The sequence below is a fragment of the Dromaius novaehollandiae genome, chromosome Z, assembly GCF_036370855.1.
Source record: "Dromaius novaehollandiae isolate bDroNov1 chromosome Z, bDroNov1.hap1, whole genome shotgun sequence".
Lineage (NCBI taxonomy): Eukaryota > Metazoa > Chordata > Aves > Casuariiformes > Dromaiidae > Dromaius > Dromaius novaehollandiae.
Window position 1 is genome coordinate 33,272,549 of NC_088132.1, and position 19,549 is coordinate 33,292,097.

The window sequence follows — 19,549 nt, forward strand, 5'->3', positions numbered from 1 at the left end:
GATCTCCAAGGAACTTCAGAAATATTGTTGCCCTCAATCCCTTGCTGATCGAAGAGAATTATTTCCCCATTCCTGACGTTGCCCTACCCTACTCTCCCCTCCAGCCTGTATTTAGGTTTCCTTCCCCTTGAGCAATTCCCAACCCTTTGCAGTAGTGCTACAAGCTTTGTAATTCTCCCTGCTACCTTCATAAGTTTCAAACCAGTGGCAATGAAACAGACCAATTTTATAAAGACTATGTCACTATTATAACAAAAATATGACAACATGCATAATCAGAAGAGCACAGAATCTTGTATTTGAAACTGTCAAAGTATAAAACAGAACTGACAGCTTAGGCACCCTGTAAAGCTTTCTGTTGACCAATTATTTCTGTAGTTTGTGCCTGCAAACTACAGATCCAAGAGCTATTCTGCTAGTCAATATATAGCTCCCAGGAAGAATTAGCACAGAAACACTCATGCAGCTGTGAACACACAGCCATACAACACCCAAAGATTAGATCCTACTTGAGAGATCTGGGAGCATTTTCTCTAGACGAATGACAAAACCCTTGGGTAAAGCAGAGTAGTTGCTTGCTTTCATTTCTGTGTCTATCTCTAACCATAGTAACTGTTCTACTGAGTTCTAAACTTACTTTTCCCTTTACATTAATATCTGCCCCGTAGAAAGTTGATTTTTCAGGGTTTCTAGTTAATCCAAAGCCATTCCTCTCCCGAGAGATCAGTAATTGTTAGAAAGGAATAGTAGCGTTCTCATCTGGTACTCCCATGAAAATCTAAAGTTTATCCAATAGATGAAAGGATGCTTCTCTTGCAAATTGCACAATCTAACAATGCTGGATGCAGTTCAACAGACATCATCTAGTGACACATATCAGCCAGATTATCTCATCTGGGCAGCTGGAGAACAAGAACATGAACCTCAGGATCTCCCACTAAACCTGAAAAAGTCAGTGTGCCTACTACAAAGGCAGAGCACAATCACGCACTTACTGTTTTTCCTGTCCAGTACCTTTCGTCTTGATTAGTAGGAATGACAGGATTAAAATGAATTTTGTTAAAAGTGCTTTCAAGTCTGCTGCCTATACTAAAAATTTTTTAAAGAAATCCCTACCGCCAAGACAGCCTAAATGCCTACTTCTCTAATAATTTTAAACTTACCAGATTTCAAAGTCTGTAGTAGCAAACTAAAACTAACACATGATACTTTTTCCAACTAGTAAGAATTTTATATCATAGCTTGCTTAGAAGCTACAATTTTAAGGAAAATAGCTCTCTCTCCAGGAAAATAATATGATGATATCCTAGATCAAAGATTATCGCTGAGACACTGATAACTTTCAAGCATTAACATTTCTTCTGCATGTTACCATGCAGTTTTTAATCTCGAAATATCCAAGTTTCCAAAGATTACATACAAGATTTTACTCATATAAGAAGTCTACAAGTACTACTGGATAATCAATCAGGGTAATCTTTTTAAGAATATATTTTTTGTCAAGATGTCTGTCAGTTTAAGACAGATTATGCTTCAGTCTGAAGAACCCTTCCCACCACGTTCCCCTCAGAAAAAGGCAAACTTTACAGTAGACAGCAGTAAAGGACTCCCCAGCCTTCTCCCCCACCTCTATTCTGCTTCCCGCTGTTCTACACTCTCCCCCACCCTACATTACTAAGTGCAATGCTGGACCATAAACAACGGTGTTTTGCATTCTGCAAACACTTCCAATGCCACTAAATATATTATGGGGTTTTTTTGTTTTTAAGCACCAGACTTACAGTATAACAAAACCAAAAGTTTTTATTACATGGTGACTTCATCTGAGACTTAGATGGTTGACCAGAAAGATGTACACCCATATTTAAAAATATTCGCCTGTTCTTCAGCAGTCACATAAGTCCTTTTGTGAAAGAAATGCCATCTTGTTGTATTGATCCTAAATGAATATTCCTTGGAGATGAAAAGAAATTTTTGGCAGTGTCATCTTTTGGCAGTGTCGTGCAACTTCTAGATAGTTGTACTGAACTATAAAAAAACCCAAATATCTCTATACCCTTTTGAAATCAAGAGATAACCTGGAAAAGTAGAATTTAAATCCTGAAAGGAATATGTGCCTGTCAAAACAAAGCCATGCATTCCAGTTCACACATGCAAATAGTTTGATTTGAGACATATCAATATCAGCGAACTGCATAGACTGTAACTGATGATCTTCAGTTTTCTTTATAGAGCCCTGGCCATCTAGACTACCTGAAGAACACTCGTACTAGTAACTACATGAAAACAGGAAAATTCACTGACTTTATCCAGCAGACTGATGCAGATACTTATCTCTAGATGTCTATCTTTCCTGTAGGCCCTAAGAACTCCCATCACAAGTTTAGGGTTTTTTTAATCAGTGTCAAGATATTTGAAAGGAAAAAAGTTTACAACTGAACAGATACACAACCAAAACTGTTAATTAAAAACAGACAAAAATCTCTCTGCTGGGTTCAAAAACAAAGGGCTTCAGAAGGAGTTTCCCCAAAAGTGCTTCTCTTGATATGGCCTTTTAAGAAGAACCTACCCCAAAAGAAGTGTTTCTAGGGGGTCAATTTCTGTACTGAGAAAATATTTTGCAACAGAAGACAACTGTATGCAAATTCTGTAAAGAGAGAACTTGAGACCTATACATGCAAAGTGGGTAACAATTTGAAGCACAAAGAGCTTTAGGATTCTTGAACTAGAAAATATAGGGACAAAATAAATCTTTTTAAACAAAGAAATATAAATAGAAGTAGCAGGGATCTGGGCAATTTACAAATTCCTTTCCTTTCCTCCCTACACCCACCCTTAGTTTTTAAAACTTTCCTGGAGCCATCCAATTTCTAACATGCTAATGCTTTAAAATTTGTTACGGGATTACTCTCCATCCGTGCGGATTTTCATACAACTGGCTAGCGTGTGGGCTGAGAAATTTATGTATGAACATTATGGTCACTTTCAAATGCAGCTGTTGGTCAAACTATTACACTTGCATAATCAATAACAAGCAAAACATTACACAATCTCAAATGCTTAACAGTAAAAGTTTAGACCATCACTTTGAATCAAGTGCCAGATGTCACAAAAGTTCTAACAAAATATCTATTATTTTTCCAATTTTACAATGTTGCTACTCCTTCTAAGCTTCCCCCCGCTCCCCCCGCAATTCCAAAAAAATTGGATAGAAACCCACAAGTTAATTTGAGGACAACAGTGAAAACCACCGGGATGTAAGAAATTTAAATTAGAACACAGCTGTTCAACATGAACAAATCCATGAGAAGATATCAAGATTATAAATCCAGCTGGTGAGGAACTGCTCACAGACAAGACAAACGAATTTGCTATGTTGCAGCAGTAAGAATACCTTCTCTTAGTCATTCTAAAGGAAAACAAGTACAGCTCACCCTAAAATATTCCACACCAAGATAAGTTTTTATAGCTAGCTTTACTCTAAATCTTCAGAGCAAAGCTCAAATTTATAGTATTTGTATATTCATGTAACGTTTTAGGTCAACTATTTACCTACTAAATCAAACTTGTACTTTAGTTACACTCATTGCTCAAATTGGCTGCAAAAGCACTCTAACACCAAATTTCAAACATTTAACTACTGCTTTGCATCTAAATAATGTGCTTATTCCAGAACAAAACCACTTCTCACTTTTTGAATGCTGAAGCCCTCCAAAGTTCCTTTTCGAACTTCTCATAGTTGTATGAGGATGAGGGCTAGGCAGATTAAGAAAAAGACGCACTTTAATTGGATGACTGCACCATACTTTCCTCCCCCTCCATGAGGGCAGTGCAGCAGGTCACCCAGGGAGGCTGTGTCAGGCTCCATCTTTGGAGGTTTTCAAGCTCCAGATAGAAAAAACTCTGAGCAACCTGGTCTGGCCTCAGAGCTGACCCTGCTGTGAGCCAGAGGGTGGACTAGAGACCTCCTGAGGAACCTTCCAGCCTGAATTACCCTGTTCTCTCTCAGGAAGCTAACAATCAAATTCAAGCTGCACTTCTGAACTGACAATGTTCTCCCCCCAACCCCAAAATTCTTTCCCAAATAAGATATCTCAGTGTGGAACAGATTTTGCAAAGTGTGTTCAGTCTTTCCGTAGCACTGTAAACCAACACTTAAAGTAACAATACTCTTCACAGTAATGCATTTTAAAAAGTCTGTAGAAATATTCTCCCCCTACAAAAATTATCTGCTACAAGTAAAACTTTTAACACGGCCACCTGTACTATACTCTAATGTCAACCGTTATATTTTCAAGAAACCAAACAACTGAACTAACAGAATCAGTAAAATTCTTTTCAGAAGCATATTCTCCTGTGTGAATCATTTTGATCTTGAAGGTGATACCAAATTACCAAGTTCCATTTTCACATACATCCCCACTATTACTTCCTCAGTCTCCCTCACCTCTCTCCCTCCTCCCCCGCAAGAACTTCAACGGTTTCAAGACCAATGATAAAAAGCAAACAGGTTCTGGTACACTTCACTGCATCACTGATTCATTGTTCTTTTTTATTCTGGCACAAACATTATGGTACCACTTTATTTTAGTTTTTATTATATTTGTAGTTACAAATGCTCTTTTCTCTGCATGTATTACCCAGTTAGCTCTGTAGGGCAGATTACCTGTTTATCTTGCTCTCTCCCTCTTCCTAGATTCTAGCATCTAGCTTTCAAACAAGACTACTTAGAAGCCACCTTAATTATACCCTCATCCCTACAAAAGTCTCTTGATCTTCTCTGCATTTGTTAGAACTGGCAAAAATTCACTCAAGTGCAAATAGCACCCTGCAGACCTAAGTTGCCTTTGTCACATGAAGTAATCATCAAGTGACAGTGTGCACAGACTAAGTCTAAGACAGTCACCTTGCACACAGTGTGAGAATACACTCAGAACAAGTGAAAGTACTTTCCAATCACAGTGCAGCTTTTAACATTTTAGAAATGCCATATGAGCTGGAATATATATCATGACTAATTCAGTATATGCATTGTTCAAACTTGTGTTTCCATCACCAAAAGAAATACTTTAAGTAAATCTGTATCTGGACATGCTTAAGATTGCGATGCATTTTCTCAAGAGAAAACGATAACCGTATTCCAGAGCTCTAAAATATCAGAACCACAACTCCTTTGAAATCGAAAAATCCATGCAGATTTTGTAAAGGGAAATCATGCTTTAAAAGCTTTCTGGAGTTCTCTGAAAGAACAAATCATATGTATAGATAAGGCAGATCAAGTTAATAGGCTTTCTGAAAATTCAAGTAAACTACTCAAGGTCCCTCACCAAAGGCTCTTAAAGAAAACAGAACAAAGCAAAGCCCTTGCAGGGATTAAAAAACCCAGTTAAGAGAAAAGAAACATGGCAAGTTTAAGAAAAAAGTTTTACAGCAGAGAATTTATATTAAATGGGTCCCAACACTCTGCTCTAGGATCTATGTTGTTCAATATATTCATAGATGAGCTGTAAAAGTGTGAACAGCAATGTGGCACAGTTGATTGACGATATAATGCAATTCAGGGTAGAAAAGGTAAAGGGCAATTGTGAAAAACAGCCAAAGTTGACGGAGTCAGTGACAGGGAAATTAATGTAGATAACTTTAATGTATGCAAAGATGAAGAAACAATTTTAGCCTCACATACTGAATGATTACCGTTCCAGAATGCTATCCCAGATCATCCTGGACCATGGAAAACACCACTTCCAATATTCCAGAAGTCATTAAAGTATATTTAATGATATGCATTAACAGGAAAAAACATTATATTATTGCATGAGCATGTGATGTGCCTGCGTGATTGTTCTTACTGTCTGCTTTTGGAGCTTTTACCCATTTTTGTTTGTAAGGATCTTTCCTCTTATCCCATGACTGCTTATTCTGTTCAGAGCCTGAAACAATGCACGTTGTTGAATAGTATATTTTATGGAAGCACAAGTGGAAGAGGCCCACAGAAAGACAAAGGCAGCTGTTAAAGGTATGGAGGAATCATGAAGTCGGATTGTCCAAGCTGCAATAGAAACATCTGAGCAAAGATGTAGTTGCAATTTATTAAACTGAGAGCAACATGAAGAGGATGAAGAGAAGTCAATTGTCATTGCCTTCTGATACCGAAATACGGGGAATTAAGCAAAACTATGAGACATTAGGTTTAACAAAGTGAGGTAGCATTTCACAGTTTACCCTCAAAGCATAAAATGTCTTGCCATGTCCTTTTGGGGGACACTGGGAACACATTTGCATTTAAATGTACACTAGACAAGCTTAGGTAACAGAAAACCTCTGAGGACTGGTAAACATTAAAACACTATATCTGGTTCAGTCTGAGCCAAGAGCTGTTAGGGACAGGAAGAGTATCCAAGAGAACGATCACTATGTGCATGCCACATTGCAAAAGCTCTGCTTTAGATGCTACCGTATTGTCAAAATAAGATACTCCTAGAAATAATACACAAACATCATTCTACACTATACAAAACTGCAAGCTGATTTATCCAGTGCTGAACTTTAAATAGCTGTGCTACAAGAATACAGACACACATAAGGCATGGAGAATTTTCTCTCAAAAGCATAGGTTCTGGTTCAAAAGCAGGCATACTTAGATCTATCTCACATGTTTCTCCATGGGACAGCTAAGTAGCCACTGGGCAATGAGTTAAGTTTGGAACTTCAGTACTGAAGAATCAACTCTCAGTTACAGGGTCAAGTTTTTACTGCTCTAGTCTAGCATACTTCTCTCGCGACTCAAAACGTTCCAGACTGTCAGAGCCTAGAGGATTAGCAACAGAAAACTCAGAACAGCAAAAATGACCTCTCAATATGAATACAAACAAGAATGATTTGTATTTAAGACAGCAGCTATTTATTCCTTGCAACAGTTCAGAGTCCAGAAGTAGTGTTATTTTAATTTAACATGGTGTGAAAATTCAGAATGGCATTAACAACCTTGAGAAGACAGAACAGTTTATCTCTGATTATTCAAATTTAACAATCTACAGCAGATTTAACATGAAAAATAACTTTTGTAGGACAAAAATGTGCTCCACAAGGAGCTAGACAACCAACCTGCCAATTTGACTCACCTGTTTACTACTAGCAAGTCTCCTTAAATTCTACATGCAAGAAATTTAAGAAGCCAGCTCACTGGACGGAAAGGCATATCAGTAAAATTTCCTAACCCTGAAACAGTGCTTCAATCTCATGATGCTATTTTTTTAATGAAATATTAGAAAAACTTTAGCACTAAGAATAAAAATCTGCAATTCTTTGGGTATGCACTAAATGCATATTACATTGTAAAGTATGCACTAAATGCATATTACATTGTAAAGCAGAGTTTAATGAATAATGACCAGTAAAATTTCATTGAACATGTACAGTTTTAAACTTTAGAAAGTTTTCATTTTGTTGCCAAACATTTCATTTTGTTGACTAAACAGAGGTCTTGCTCTCCACAATAGCTGTGTCGTTTTATAGTGTCCGAGAACAGAGACTGAAGTATGACTGATTTACAGCATACATACATCATACAGCAGCACGGTACTGATAGTCTTTATAAAAATTAAGTACATGACACAAAGTTTAAAATACTCATACCAAATTTTATACTATCAGTGTTCAAAATCTAGGTGGAACAACATTACATAACCAGTAACACAATGTCCATGGCATCATTTACTTCAACTTTTGAAGCTCACTGAAATCAGAGTAATTCATCCAAGGGAAACTGATTTAATTCCAATGGAATTTACTTAAACACACTTTTTCCCTTATTACTTTTGAGCCAATAACTGACTTCTGTAAAAAGTCACTTGTGCAGCATTTATTCTTTAGTTCTTCCACTCAAGCCAATGCCAGAGGAGAGTTCAACAGGGAGAAGTTAGTTACAGAAAAATTGAAACAGAAACCTGTTCTTCTTAAGCTGGAGGTGGGGTGAACAGAAAGCCTTGTGCAACCGGACAGACAACTTCATAATTACTTTTTCACTTTGTCACATTAAATTAGCTTAATTCTTCTGTCCTACATAAGATATCTTTTACAGACCAAAGTAGATCACCAAAATTCCACTTCTGTAATTTCTTCATCAGTAGCCCAAAGGTTTCCACTTTCAAATGCCAGAGCTGCACTCCTACGGGTTTCAGAGATCTGTACATTCATATCTAAAGCCATGACCTGGCCCTTAATATTTCAGAATGAATACGCTCATTCAAAGCCTTAGCAGAGAGTGTTGTAACACTATGACAACCATGTGAGTATCACAGGGAGATATATGAACTGCAGTAACAAAATAGGAAAAAGGTCATTTAGTCAGGAATTATAAAGCAGGCCCTAAACTGATGCAAGTATAATTTTATTACAGCTATACCAATGTGCAGAAGATAAGGCTAGAGCCTGATATCTTCCTGTCTTGTAGGAGATGCATTAGAGGAACACAAACTCCCTTAAGGGCACAAGTGTGCGTTTGGGGGGTTGAGGGTGGGGGAAATCAAGCAAAACCTGAGATCATTTTATAAGTTAATAATATGTATCATTTAGTAGCTAAATTTGCAAACTGGTAAAACAGCATATTTGGGGACTCAGAAGTATTATTTTAATCCTTTTTTCAATTTTAACAAACATTCAGCCCATTAGTATGAAAAACATTAGCACCTTTGTTAGATATGACTATTTTCCATTTAGTTTTAATCCTCCTCAAAGTTACAGAAAGGTAAATGAAAGTATTTTAACTTGTTTCCTTTCTTTTCCTAGCTCCTGTTCATATTTTACTAAAGTTATGCATTTTCTTTCCATATATTGACATCCTCTTCTATTTCTTCTATGTCATCCATGCTGATAAAAGTCAAACTGAAAGTAGTACTGAAAGTTTACATTTCATAACTAATAAGTAAATGGGCCCCTACTAGAGTTATTTCCCCGTTCTGACTTAAAAGAGGCATGACTGCATCACATACATCTGGAGTTTTAAACAGGAGTTGCTGTACAAGATCCTAGAAGAGCAAATATATCATTCATCAAATGTCAGCTGAAGTTCTTGAATGAGTCCGACCTGCTTTTTAGAAGGCATAACTATTTCTAAAAAAAAAAAAACACCTGAAAGACTCAAACACAGAAGTGATATACAAACACTCCAAATTGACCATGTGGTCAACATTACAATGTTACAGGAAGCATGAAGCAGTGGCTTCAAAACTAACAGACACAAAGGTATTTTCATGTGACTGATGAATACCACATAAGGGTATTTTTTACATCACTCATCGGAAGTATTTTAACACCTCCATCAGATAACCTTGGATGAGTAAGGGATGAAGAACCTAATGATATCAAACAGATCATTTCAAGCATTTTAAAAAAAAATCTCCAGTCTCAATATCACAATAATGCAATAACATTAATGTTCTGCTAAATATATGACAAGTTTGCTCACTTCACATTAACATAAAACAGTAAACCATCTTCTCTCTCCAATACCAGAGATGTTCATATGTGGAGCATGGGAGGACAGTGGAAACAACATGTGTAACACAGGTCAGCCATCTGACAAAACTTAAGGATGTTAAAAACTTTCAGCATAAATGATACTTTCAGCACATCTAATTTTATGACTAAATAAGTACTAAATACATTACTCAGGAACACCTGAACATGAAAGTAGTCTAAATATATATATACACACATACACTTATATGTTAAGAGCTATTAAGTCACATTTCAAATAAAGTCTAAGTCCCTTTTGTAAAGTTGGAGTCACTTATCACAGAGAGTGAAATGAGTTATTGTCTTTGCCCAGTTTTGTATTTGGGCCCGTTTAAAAGCTATCAATGACATAATCATCTATTTTGTTACCTTATACATGTCCCTAAATTCCTCTGTTCTCATCCTGTGCCCTGGGCTCACCCTCTACAAGCCAGAACAGGTTATATCTTCTCAGCCAGGCCCGCCCTGCCTGAAATAAGTCACCTGTCCCCAACTACAAAAAGCTCAGATGATGTGATCTCACGTTTGTGTTTAAGTTAGCCTATGGGCATGGATGCACAAAGGGAAAGCTTAAGCCATCTGAAATGCACTTCTGCTGAAAGTTACTTACGCACCACTTACAGACACTTCTGAAAGTAATCTTTCCTGCACACGGTTTCAAGTGTGCACAAGGACCATTCCTCTCAGTCCAGCTCCTTTTAAGTTAGTCGCACAAAGACGTTTTAACGTAATGGGAAAGGACTGAACCAAAAGAGCAAGTTACTAAAACTGCACGGTAATTCTACAGCTTCTGCTCACCAGGACGCACCCACCACCAGCGCTTCCCACAACGCCAGCGAAGAGAGCCCAAGGTCTGCGTTGAGACACCTCTATTCTTTTCCAACTACTCATTTACTCCCCGACCAATGCCCGTCCGCGCCGGCGCCAACGGCGGCAGCAACCGGCGCGCGCTCGTCCCCTCGGCCGTTAACGGCCCCCGCGCGCGCGCGGCGACGGGGGGCGACGCCGGCCGCAGCGCCGCATCCGCCAACTCGCGCAAAGTTTCCGCGGGCAGCGGGCGCCTCCTCGGCGGAGCAGCGTCCCGCGCGGCTCGCCCACAGGGCGGCTCGGCCACCCGGTACCAGCGGGTCCGGCATCAGCGCTGCCCCGCCGCCGGCGGGCCCCTCTCCTCCTCCGCCGCCGCCCGGGCAACCGCGGCGGCCGCCCCCGACTCACCGCGCCGCCGCCGCCCGCCTTCAGGCCGACCCTCTTCACCAGCATGATGCAGCCGCCCCGCCAGGCGCCGCCGCCTCCCCTCGGCGCCGCCGCCGCCTCCTCCTCCTTCTCCTCCTCCTCTCCCGCCCGGGCCGAGGCTGGCGGCGGCTCCGGCTCGGGGCTCATTTCGCTCCCACCATCGTCGCGGAGAGCCCGGGCCGGCGGAGCAGAGGCTGCGGAGCGGGCTGGGGGAGGCCTCCCGCCCGCGCCCGCATCGGCCGCCTCAGCCGCGCGCGTGGGCGGGGCTCCGCCGGCCGCCGGGCTCACGTGACCGCCCCCTGTCCCGCCCCGCCCGCTCTCCCTGCACCTCGACGGAACTACGCCACGCCGCAGCCCCGGACCGGGCCGGAAGCCGAGCGCCGCGCGCGGAGCCCGCCCGAGGGTAGGAAGGGGGCGCGGCGGCGCTGGAGCGCAAATGGAGGCGCGCAGCGTGGGCGGGCGGAGTTTCGGCGCTGGCCCCGCCCCCGGCCCTGCTCGCGCGGGACGGTTAACGGCTGCGGGCCGAGGCCTCGCGCTGCGGCCCAGGTGCCGTTACCTGTCGCGCAGGTCCCGGGAGAGTCACGCTCGGTGAAGGCTGTTCCCCTCTGACGAGGGAAATAAGAGTCTATCCAAACCCAGGGTCACCTGCTGTGGTGTTAGCTTCGGTAAACCGTGCTGGATCCCGGCGGGCGCTTCGTCACCGCGAGGGTGTAATAGGGAGCTCCGTTTCCTCTCGCTTGGGGATTATAAGACCTTTCAGCTATTATGCGAAGTATTTAGATGCTTCGTACTTCTCAGGCCATCCCATGCATACAAACGGATGAAAACTCAGTGCAGCATGTGAACGGTCAGTCAGGAATAACGTGCTGAGCAGAGCGCCCGAGTGTCTGCGCGTGGCCGGCGGGGAGAGGCCTTCAGCCGGCACCTGCTTAGTTATTCACAGCTAAGTACAAAAGTATTTACCGAATCAGATTTTTCTGGTTTGCTGGAATAATGAGTTTTAAAGGCCTTTTTGTGTTCTGTATCTGTTTTGTGAGTGTATAACAAGATATATACTTGCTAAGTGTAGCATGGTGTGCAAATTTATCTTCTACAATATGCTACAGTTCAACAGGCATTCTCTTCTAGCAAAGTTGCACGTGTTGATTTGAAAAATTGTATTTCTCTTTTTTTATGTGACCTTTCTTAAAGCTCTGTGTTTGTTCAATCTAGACATCAGCGTTTTAAGAGGAACACTGGATACCATGAATTAAATAGATGTGCAAAACTCAATCCTTTACTGGGTAGAGATTAGTAAACCAGCATATATTGTTTAAAATGAGTTTTCACAGCCTGCCCAAGCCAATTTCTGTGTAGAGTTTCATGCTTTCCTTCCACTTTCTTATTCGTATAGCCTACAGACTTTTAGAAAACATTTCATTTCTTTAAGAGTAGGCAGCGCTATGAAGTATAGGTAATATCTTGGGTCCTTTGAGGTCCCGACAATGTTTCTGTTGACCTGAAAACAGGGATTTCATTCCTTACAGTTTTTTTTTTTAACAGACTGCAAAATACTTAAAATTTTTGGCATTCAAACAGCTTCCTTAGCTAGCAAGGTATGAATTTATAAGTCTAATACGTCAGCTTTTGTAAACTGATCACAGGTTTCAATCTACTGCATCAGATTCATATAAGAATTGCTTGAAGTCATCATTGCATTTTGAGAGTTTCAGCATTAAAGTAATCTTCGTTACGTACTTAATCCAATTTGGGTCCAAATCAATAGAAAGTCTTCCATCACCTTTGATGGCTATTTATTCAGACCCAATAAAGACAGCTACTAGTAATTTCATATCATAATGTTATGGCCTTCTCTGATACAGAATTTAAAGTTGGAAGGTTTTCTCCCAGAAGATTTTTGCATTTGCCTTATTTCCTTGTCTGTTTCCTATACAGTGGTCTTGCTTGCTTGAGCTTTCTACATGAAATCTTGTTTCATTGAAGGAGATTAGAATTTTGTCATTGATTTAAACATACTAGAGCTTTATCCTTTGGTATAGCACAAGTTAAGTACATACTATTCATCTTCTTTAAATTAGGGTCAAATTATTCAGCAGCTTGTAGAATCAAGATCCGTCTGTTTATATAAGAACATAAAGTACCCATAAGGCTTGTCACTGGAATATCACAGAATTGCAGGATGGTTGAGGTTGGAAGGGACCCCTGGAGATCATCTAGTCCAACCCCCCTGCTCAGGCAGGGTCACCTACACCTGGGCACCTACATCTGGGCACATTGCCCAGGATTGTGTCCAGGCAGCTTTTGAATATCTCCACGGATGGAGGCCCCACAACCTCTCTGGGTAACCTGTTCCAGTGCTCAGTCACCCTCACAGTAAAAAAGCTTTTCCTCATGTTCAAATGGAAGTTCCTGTGCTTCAATTTGTGCCTGTTACCTCATGTCCTATTGCTGGACACCACTGAAAGGAGTCTGGCCCGAGATACCGTACGATAAACTTAGAGCTACACAACAATGAATTCTGCAGTGGCCTTCCCAAATTGTCCTGCTGTTTGTTCATTAAGGCATGCAAAGTTTTCCAGGAAGTTCTGTGAAGGATATATAAAGTTAATGTTTTGTTTACAGTAGAAGAGATTTGCTAAGGACGTTTGCAGTTTAGTCAAAAAGTCTGTTCATTCCACGAGCAAGCTCCTTTCATGAAAAACAGTTTGTCTTCAACTTATGTATGCTTAAGTCTGGATTTATTAGCTGTATCATAATAGAGTGAAATGTGAGGTGAAAATTGGTCTTTTTTTGTTAGTTCAACGTATCAGTCCCATTTTTTTGTTGTCTGTCATCTTGAGCAAAGTATATAATATTTGTTAGGAACTGGTTAAACAAATAGTTGAAAACAAAAAGGAGTAAGTAGTCAGTTTATGAAGAGAGGTTACCTGTAGAGTTCCCCTAGATTCTGTGCTCCATGCAGTTTGGAATATTCTTAAGCAATATTCTTAAGTGATCTGGAGTAGAGGATTAATAATGAAGAGATTAATTTTATTACAGAATGCTGTTCTGTGTGATCAGAACAATAAGCAGTAGTAGAAGAATATCATGAACTTGTATGAATGGGAAAATGTCAGCTGAAATTAACTGTTGATGGATGAAGATCATTCATCTAGGGGAAAGGAATTCTAATTAGCCATTGGGTATGTAGATCTCTGAATTAGCTATTCCTACTTAGGAAAGAGATGTTAGAAACCTTCTAGGTACTTTTCTGAATGCTCATCAGTGTTCGAAAAGGAATATAGAATTTTAGGAAATATTAGGAAACAGGTAGATGAGAAAAAAATCGAAAACGTTATTATGTCAACATACCAAGAATCCGAATTCTCTGTGCTGTAAAATCCTCAAAAAATAATAAAACTGAAATAAATATAGAACACTGAGACAAGGATGAGCAGAGTCATGGAATGGCTTCAGTATGTGGAAGATGACTGAGGGGAGAGAAGAATACAACAGAGGTCTATAAAATTGTGACTGATGTGGAGAAAGTGACTAAGTTACTGTTACTTGCTGCTTGCTTGTTATGCAGAAGTGCATGCACTAAATAAAATGATCAGGTAACAAGTTTAAAACAACAGAAGCAAGTATTTTTTCAGGCAAAGTGCCATTAAATTCTGGAACTCATTTCCACCGGATCTTTTGGTTCAAAAGCATAAGTGGTTTAAAAGGCAGTTACACAAATTCATGGAAGAAAACTCCATTAAGGGCTATTAAGCAACAGAAAATGTGGAGGATTATCTGGAGGAAAACGGACATGTGAGCAATCCAGCCCTAATGCTAATAGCAAGAGTGTGAAAGTAGGTTTTGCCGCCTACCGGTAAGGTTACTAGAGGGCATGCAATGTGGTGAGAAACTCCCCTTGGAACGAGAAAAACAACTCCCAGATGTTCAGTAAGGAACTTACGGGCTTAGGGGAGTTTCTTTGCCTCCTCATGGACAGTACATGCTATTCAATCATATACTGTTTAGATGCACGTGCAAAATGAACATGTACCAATCACTGTATAGTTTGATTCACGGGATCATGGTTAAGACATATAAAAGATGCTATTCGGGCTTAACAAAGTGTCAGCATTTAATCATATTGATTGGTGTGCTGTCCGTTTATCTCCCGCAAGAAAATCCCTAAGCTGCGGATTGCTAGAAGCTGGGTGAGTTTATTGGAAGAAGGACCACTCTGCTGTTGCTCATTTTTTCCACTCTGTCTGTAAGTATCCACTAATATTTCAGAGGCAGGATACTGGGATAGGTGGAAATTTGGTATTCTGTTCTTATATTTTAAGGCTCAAATCTTGCCAGTCTTACAGACCAAAAGTCTTTGAAACAGAAATCACAATAGCACTGTCTGGCTAAATTTGCAAATATGCAGTGGCAGGTCTGAGAGAAGCATGACTGCCTCATTTGTATCAATGGGTATATGCTCTCTAGCTAATTGATGATAATTTGTGTGTCAACACTGATAGCCATAACTACTGATCAAAGAAATACAAAAGATCACGTGATGATTTGCACAGTCTTCAGAAAGCAACATTTTTCGTTGGGCCCAGCTGGGTGGAGCTTGAGAAAGTACTCTGTGCAGCCTGTGAGAAAGTGCTCTGTACAGCTGTCTTGGCTGGATGCTGATGAAGATGCTCTTACTAAATGAGTTGTCAACAAAAACAGCTCGAGGGCTTCTATCAGTGAAGCAGTAGCGCGTGTGAGAGGCGGGCCACTTTGTTCTGCAGGGTAGACACTCACCATGGCTTCTGCGTTCAGTCTCAGCTATGTATTACAATAAAGTGAGCTATAGATACTACAGACCTGAAAAACCCTCTACCCCCTGCTTGCTCCATACATCACAGTCTCCTGGCAAAAAAGAGTTTAGAAGTGAGGCGTCATCTTTCCTCTTCGATTTCTTTGTCTTATAAAAGGCAAGAGGAACGAAGCCAGTGGAAGGTGCTAGGAGTACAATTTACCTGTGTACACAGACAGAACTCACTATTGGACTGCTCCAATACAGTCTTGGGCCCCCTTATAGTTTATTAATTTCCATGACCACGGACAACTTTGATGGAAATCCATGCAGGCTGGGTAATCCAAGGACCATTGACGTTACACTACTTCTGCATTGTACTTTTCTACCCATAACTCTCTTACCTTTCTCACAACTGGATGCTTGTATTTTTTCCAGTGTTACTCCAAACTTGCTCAGAGTTCATCCAGATAACATAATAGATAGTATTCCTGTATACATCAACCCTTTATTACTAATAAGGTAATCTTAATGGTAGCAAGGAAAAAACTGGTGCCAGCAAAACCCAAGGATCTCCAGCTTTTATTTTATGGTCTTTACTAGCAGAAAATATTCAGGGTAATAGTAAGAAACAGATCAAATCCTATCACATAGCTATTAAAAAGGAGTCCCACTAGATGGGGTTATAGTTTCAAATGAAGAGGATTTTTTTAATCTGGCTTGAGAACAGATTTTTTTTGCTTCTTATTTTGTTCAAGTTACCTACCTAATTCTATATGATTAGAATAGCTTCTTCTTGTCTCTTCAGTTCGTAATCTAGAATTTTTTGAGCTTTCTTAATTATTTCAGAGTCTTTCAGCATAAGCTGTTTTAGGGGTTTTTTTTGAGTAAAGTACTGAAGTGTTCTGAGCAGTCTTGCCACTTCAGTGGCCAAACTACAGTACTTTTTTGTTTAGCGTGGTTTTTCTTCTCTGCACGCAGCACTACTCTAATACCAGTCATTATTTTATATGCTTACCGTATATCATTTAGAAAAAAATCCAAGCACAAATCATCTTTATTTGGAATTAGTAACATAATTGGTGCCATCACCTATGATCTGTTTGGAAGAGAGATTTTATTTTTTTATTTGTTTTTATGAGCAAAGACTGGTTAGCACAGGTGTGCCCTATAACCGGGTTCAAATACTCCTTCATGTAAGAAATAAATAATTGTGATGAATTTCAATAATAATTATGTCCGTACGTCCTTGTTCTTGCTTAGTTTCAAAAGGAGCTTCTCGTATGAGAATGAATCAAATATAGTAATACTAAAAGGAAGACTGCACACACGCAAATCTTATGAAGACAAATTGAGATCATTAGGCAAAATTAATTTTTGGCATTGCCTGATTTGTGATTATTTTTAAAACTTAGTATGGTGCCATATTTGTTGTTATTGTGCTGGGCACACTTTCATTCTTACATCAATCTAAGTAATAATTATACTAATGCCTTTGAATTTTTGCTTTAAGAATGGTGAGAGACATCTCAAGGGTCATCCGCACTCTTAATCTAATGAAGTTATTTGTGCTAAATCACTCATATCTACCATTTTTAAAACAAAGAATACCAAATGAAATTATCTTTTACAAGGACAGCAAAAAAAAAGGCAAGGGGGGAATGGAAAGGGACAGGAAGATGTGGAAATTAAAAGTAATCTAATGATAAGCTCTATGTCGTGATTTGCATCAATTGTAAGAGGTACTGGGAAATTAAACAATTTTTTTTTTATGATCTAAAACATATCAAAGCTCTATTTTCACAAAGTGCTTTGACGAGTAGCTTCCCTAGTCAGAGTATGAGCTCTCACTTAGTATAAATCCTGAAAGCTGAAGCAGCGTAAAGCCTTAATGTAAATTATGTACTCTCATGGTCTTTCTATATACATGCAATAGCAGAGACGTCTCTTGATAGCTATCCATATTTATCGATCAAGTTCTAATAATTATCTGGGAATGCCAAATTACCAGTCTCATTTATATAGGAAAACAAAGAGAAGACTATATTGGAGAGCTGAGTTTCTACTATTACAAAGAAATGAACAGGATTTTATCTTTAATTTCTGTGGTCTGAATTCCTTTTGAAAATCAGAACTGTGTATCAAAGGAACAATTAAGTTTAGTGCAATCCATTTACAGCCAACATGCTTTTGCTGGAACAATTATACTGTATTGGAATGAAAATCCCAAACTGTTTCAGTATGTTACTCTTTCATTTACAATAAATTCCTGGGTTTAGGCCCAAATTTCTGTTTTGCTCCTTTGTAGGAATTCCAAATGTGATGATATAGTTACTTGATCATGGAGATCATCAACTGTATGTAGTAGATAAGGTTAATTACTCTTAAAATTAACAGTGAGTTTAGCTACCAATCAACTGATGCAACTCTTCTCTAGTGTAATCTAATAATAATAATATAAAATACTTCTTTTTACTGTAGTGCGACATTACAGACGTATCAGCATGAACGCAGAGGTCTCAGGTATCTGTGTAACTTGCCATGTGTTCCAGTAACCCGGAAACAGTGCTGCATCATGAAGCAAGTGTGCATCTTTTTTCAGTGTACCTTGTGTCATAGCAACTGCTGCCAAGGCAGATAAAGCATGAACTGGAGCTGGGTAAATTAGGCCAGAGCTGAGTTTCTAACAATACATTGAATCTACAGAAAGCCATTACACTATGAATGAAAAAAACAGACAAAACAGGTGAGTGGAATATGGGTTGAAGGAAAAGAGAAAAGTAACAAAAGAGGTTATTTTTGACTTGACTTCTGACTCGCTGGTTGTCAGTCTTTAAACTTTTTATTTTTAACTTGAAAACTGTCATAAATACAGTGCTTCAGTGTATGAAGGAATAGCCACAGACATAATAAAGAAACAGTGGTTGATTTCTTCTAAATCCCTTTTTAAGTAAAATAATCAAGATCACTGATTCATCCACTGAATGAATTTCAGAATGTTCTTGCGGAACCTTTTAAATAATACGTGTTTTTCCCCATAGTTTAAAAGCTGGCATTAGCAAGTGGACACTCAGTTCCAAAAGAGGTCACTGGAGACCCTCCAAGCCATAGGTGTGTTATATTTATCTATCTTTTGCTTGTCAAATGCTTTCCAATTGTATGTCTGCATGTACACTATAATTCAGATTTGATGAGACTTTTGTTTGTGTTGTTACACCTGTTTCAACCTAAGAATAAGTTTAACATTAATTAAAATCCCTTGGCTCTCACATGAGAAATAAGTTGTTATTCTGATGATTTGTGGTTACTTTTGAGATCACACATATAGTACAGTTACTACACAACTAAGGAGTTTAGCATCATGGTTTGATCGATATCCGATTTTTTTTTCCAAAAATTTACCTGCCCTTACCACTACTCAGTGGCACTCAAACATAGCATATTGAAATAATGTGTAAGTACACATCTGGAATAATCTTGAATGTATAAACAGTTGGCAGAGTGGTTTGGGGCCCCTCTAGATGAAGAATGCCATAGGCAGATGTTACTATTTTGCTTCAGAGGTTGCAACAGAATAGCTTTGCTAGCCTCCAGGAAAATTCTGCAATGCTTTTTTAGCTATTTTTGTATCTACCTTTTATAAAATAGATACAGTGTTTAGCAGATGTTTAGCATATGTGAAGATCTTTAAGTTTTGATAGTGAAAATATCCAGAAGCACCTTTCTCACTAATAATTTTTATCTTTCTGTTGGCTTAGCCATTTTGAATGTATACGTTTTATTGGTTTAAAATTATTGAATTGGCTACTATGCAAATAAAAAGCTAACAACTGACCAAAAGTTTACTATCTAAGGTCTTATTCCTTGAATAAAGAATCTGTGCATGTCCTCTACTAATTCTATGTCTGAGTCCTTTGCCACAATGGGTCACAGAGGTCCGTTTCCCACCAGAGGATGCTTACAGCCAAACTGAGATCAAGGAGATGCCATTTAGCAGAAATGTTCAGATATGTTCACTGGGTCAGGCTG

General features: G+C 39.4%; 1 protein-coding gene and 1 long non-coding RNA gene across 4 annotated transcripts in view; one reads left to right on the top strand and one right to left on the bottom strand.

Moving 5' to 3' along the window:
- The window catches only part of LOC112978781 (hippocampus abundant transcript-like protein 1), a 31,991-nt gene extending 20,791 nt beyond the window's left edge, over positions 1-11,200 (bottom strand). Inside the window, exon 1 of the mRNA XM_026092495.2 lies at positions 10,732-11,200. Coding sequence (XP_025948280.2) covers positions 10,732-10,896 — 165 coding nt within the window. The 5' untranslated portion in view covers positions 10,897-11,200. The remainder of the gene's footprint in view (positions 1-10,731) is intronic.
- LOC135325017 (uncharacterized) overlaps positions 11,188-19,549 on the top strand; it is a 31,254-nt gene continuing 22,892 nt past the window's right edge. The window contains exons 1-2 of one of the 3 annotated variants that reach the window (XR_010386239.1): positions 11,189-18,266; positions 18,562-18,631. This is a non-coding gene — a long non-coding RNA (uncharacterized LOC135325017). Of the gene's footprint in view, positions 18,632-19,549 lie in introns of all 3 variants that reach the window. The other 2 variants (XR_010386238.1, XR_010386237.1) reach the window with 2 other exon arrangements.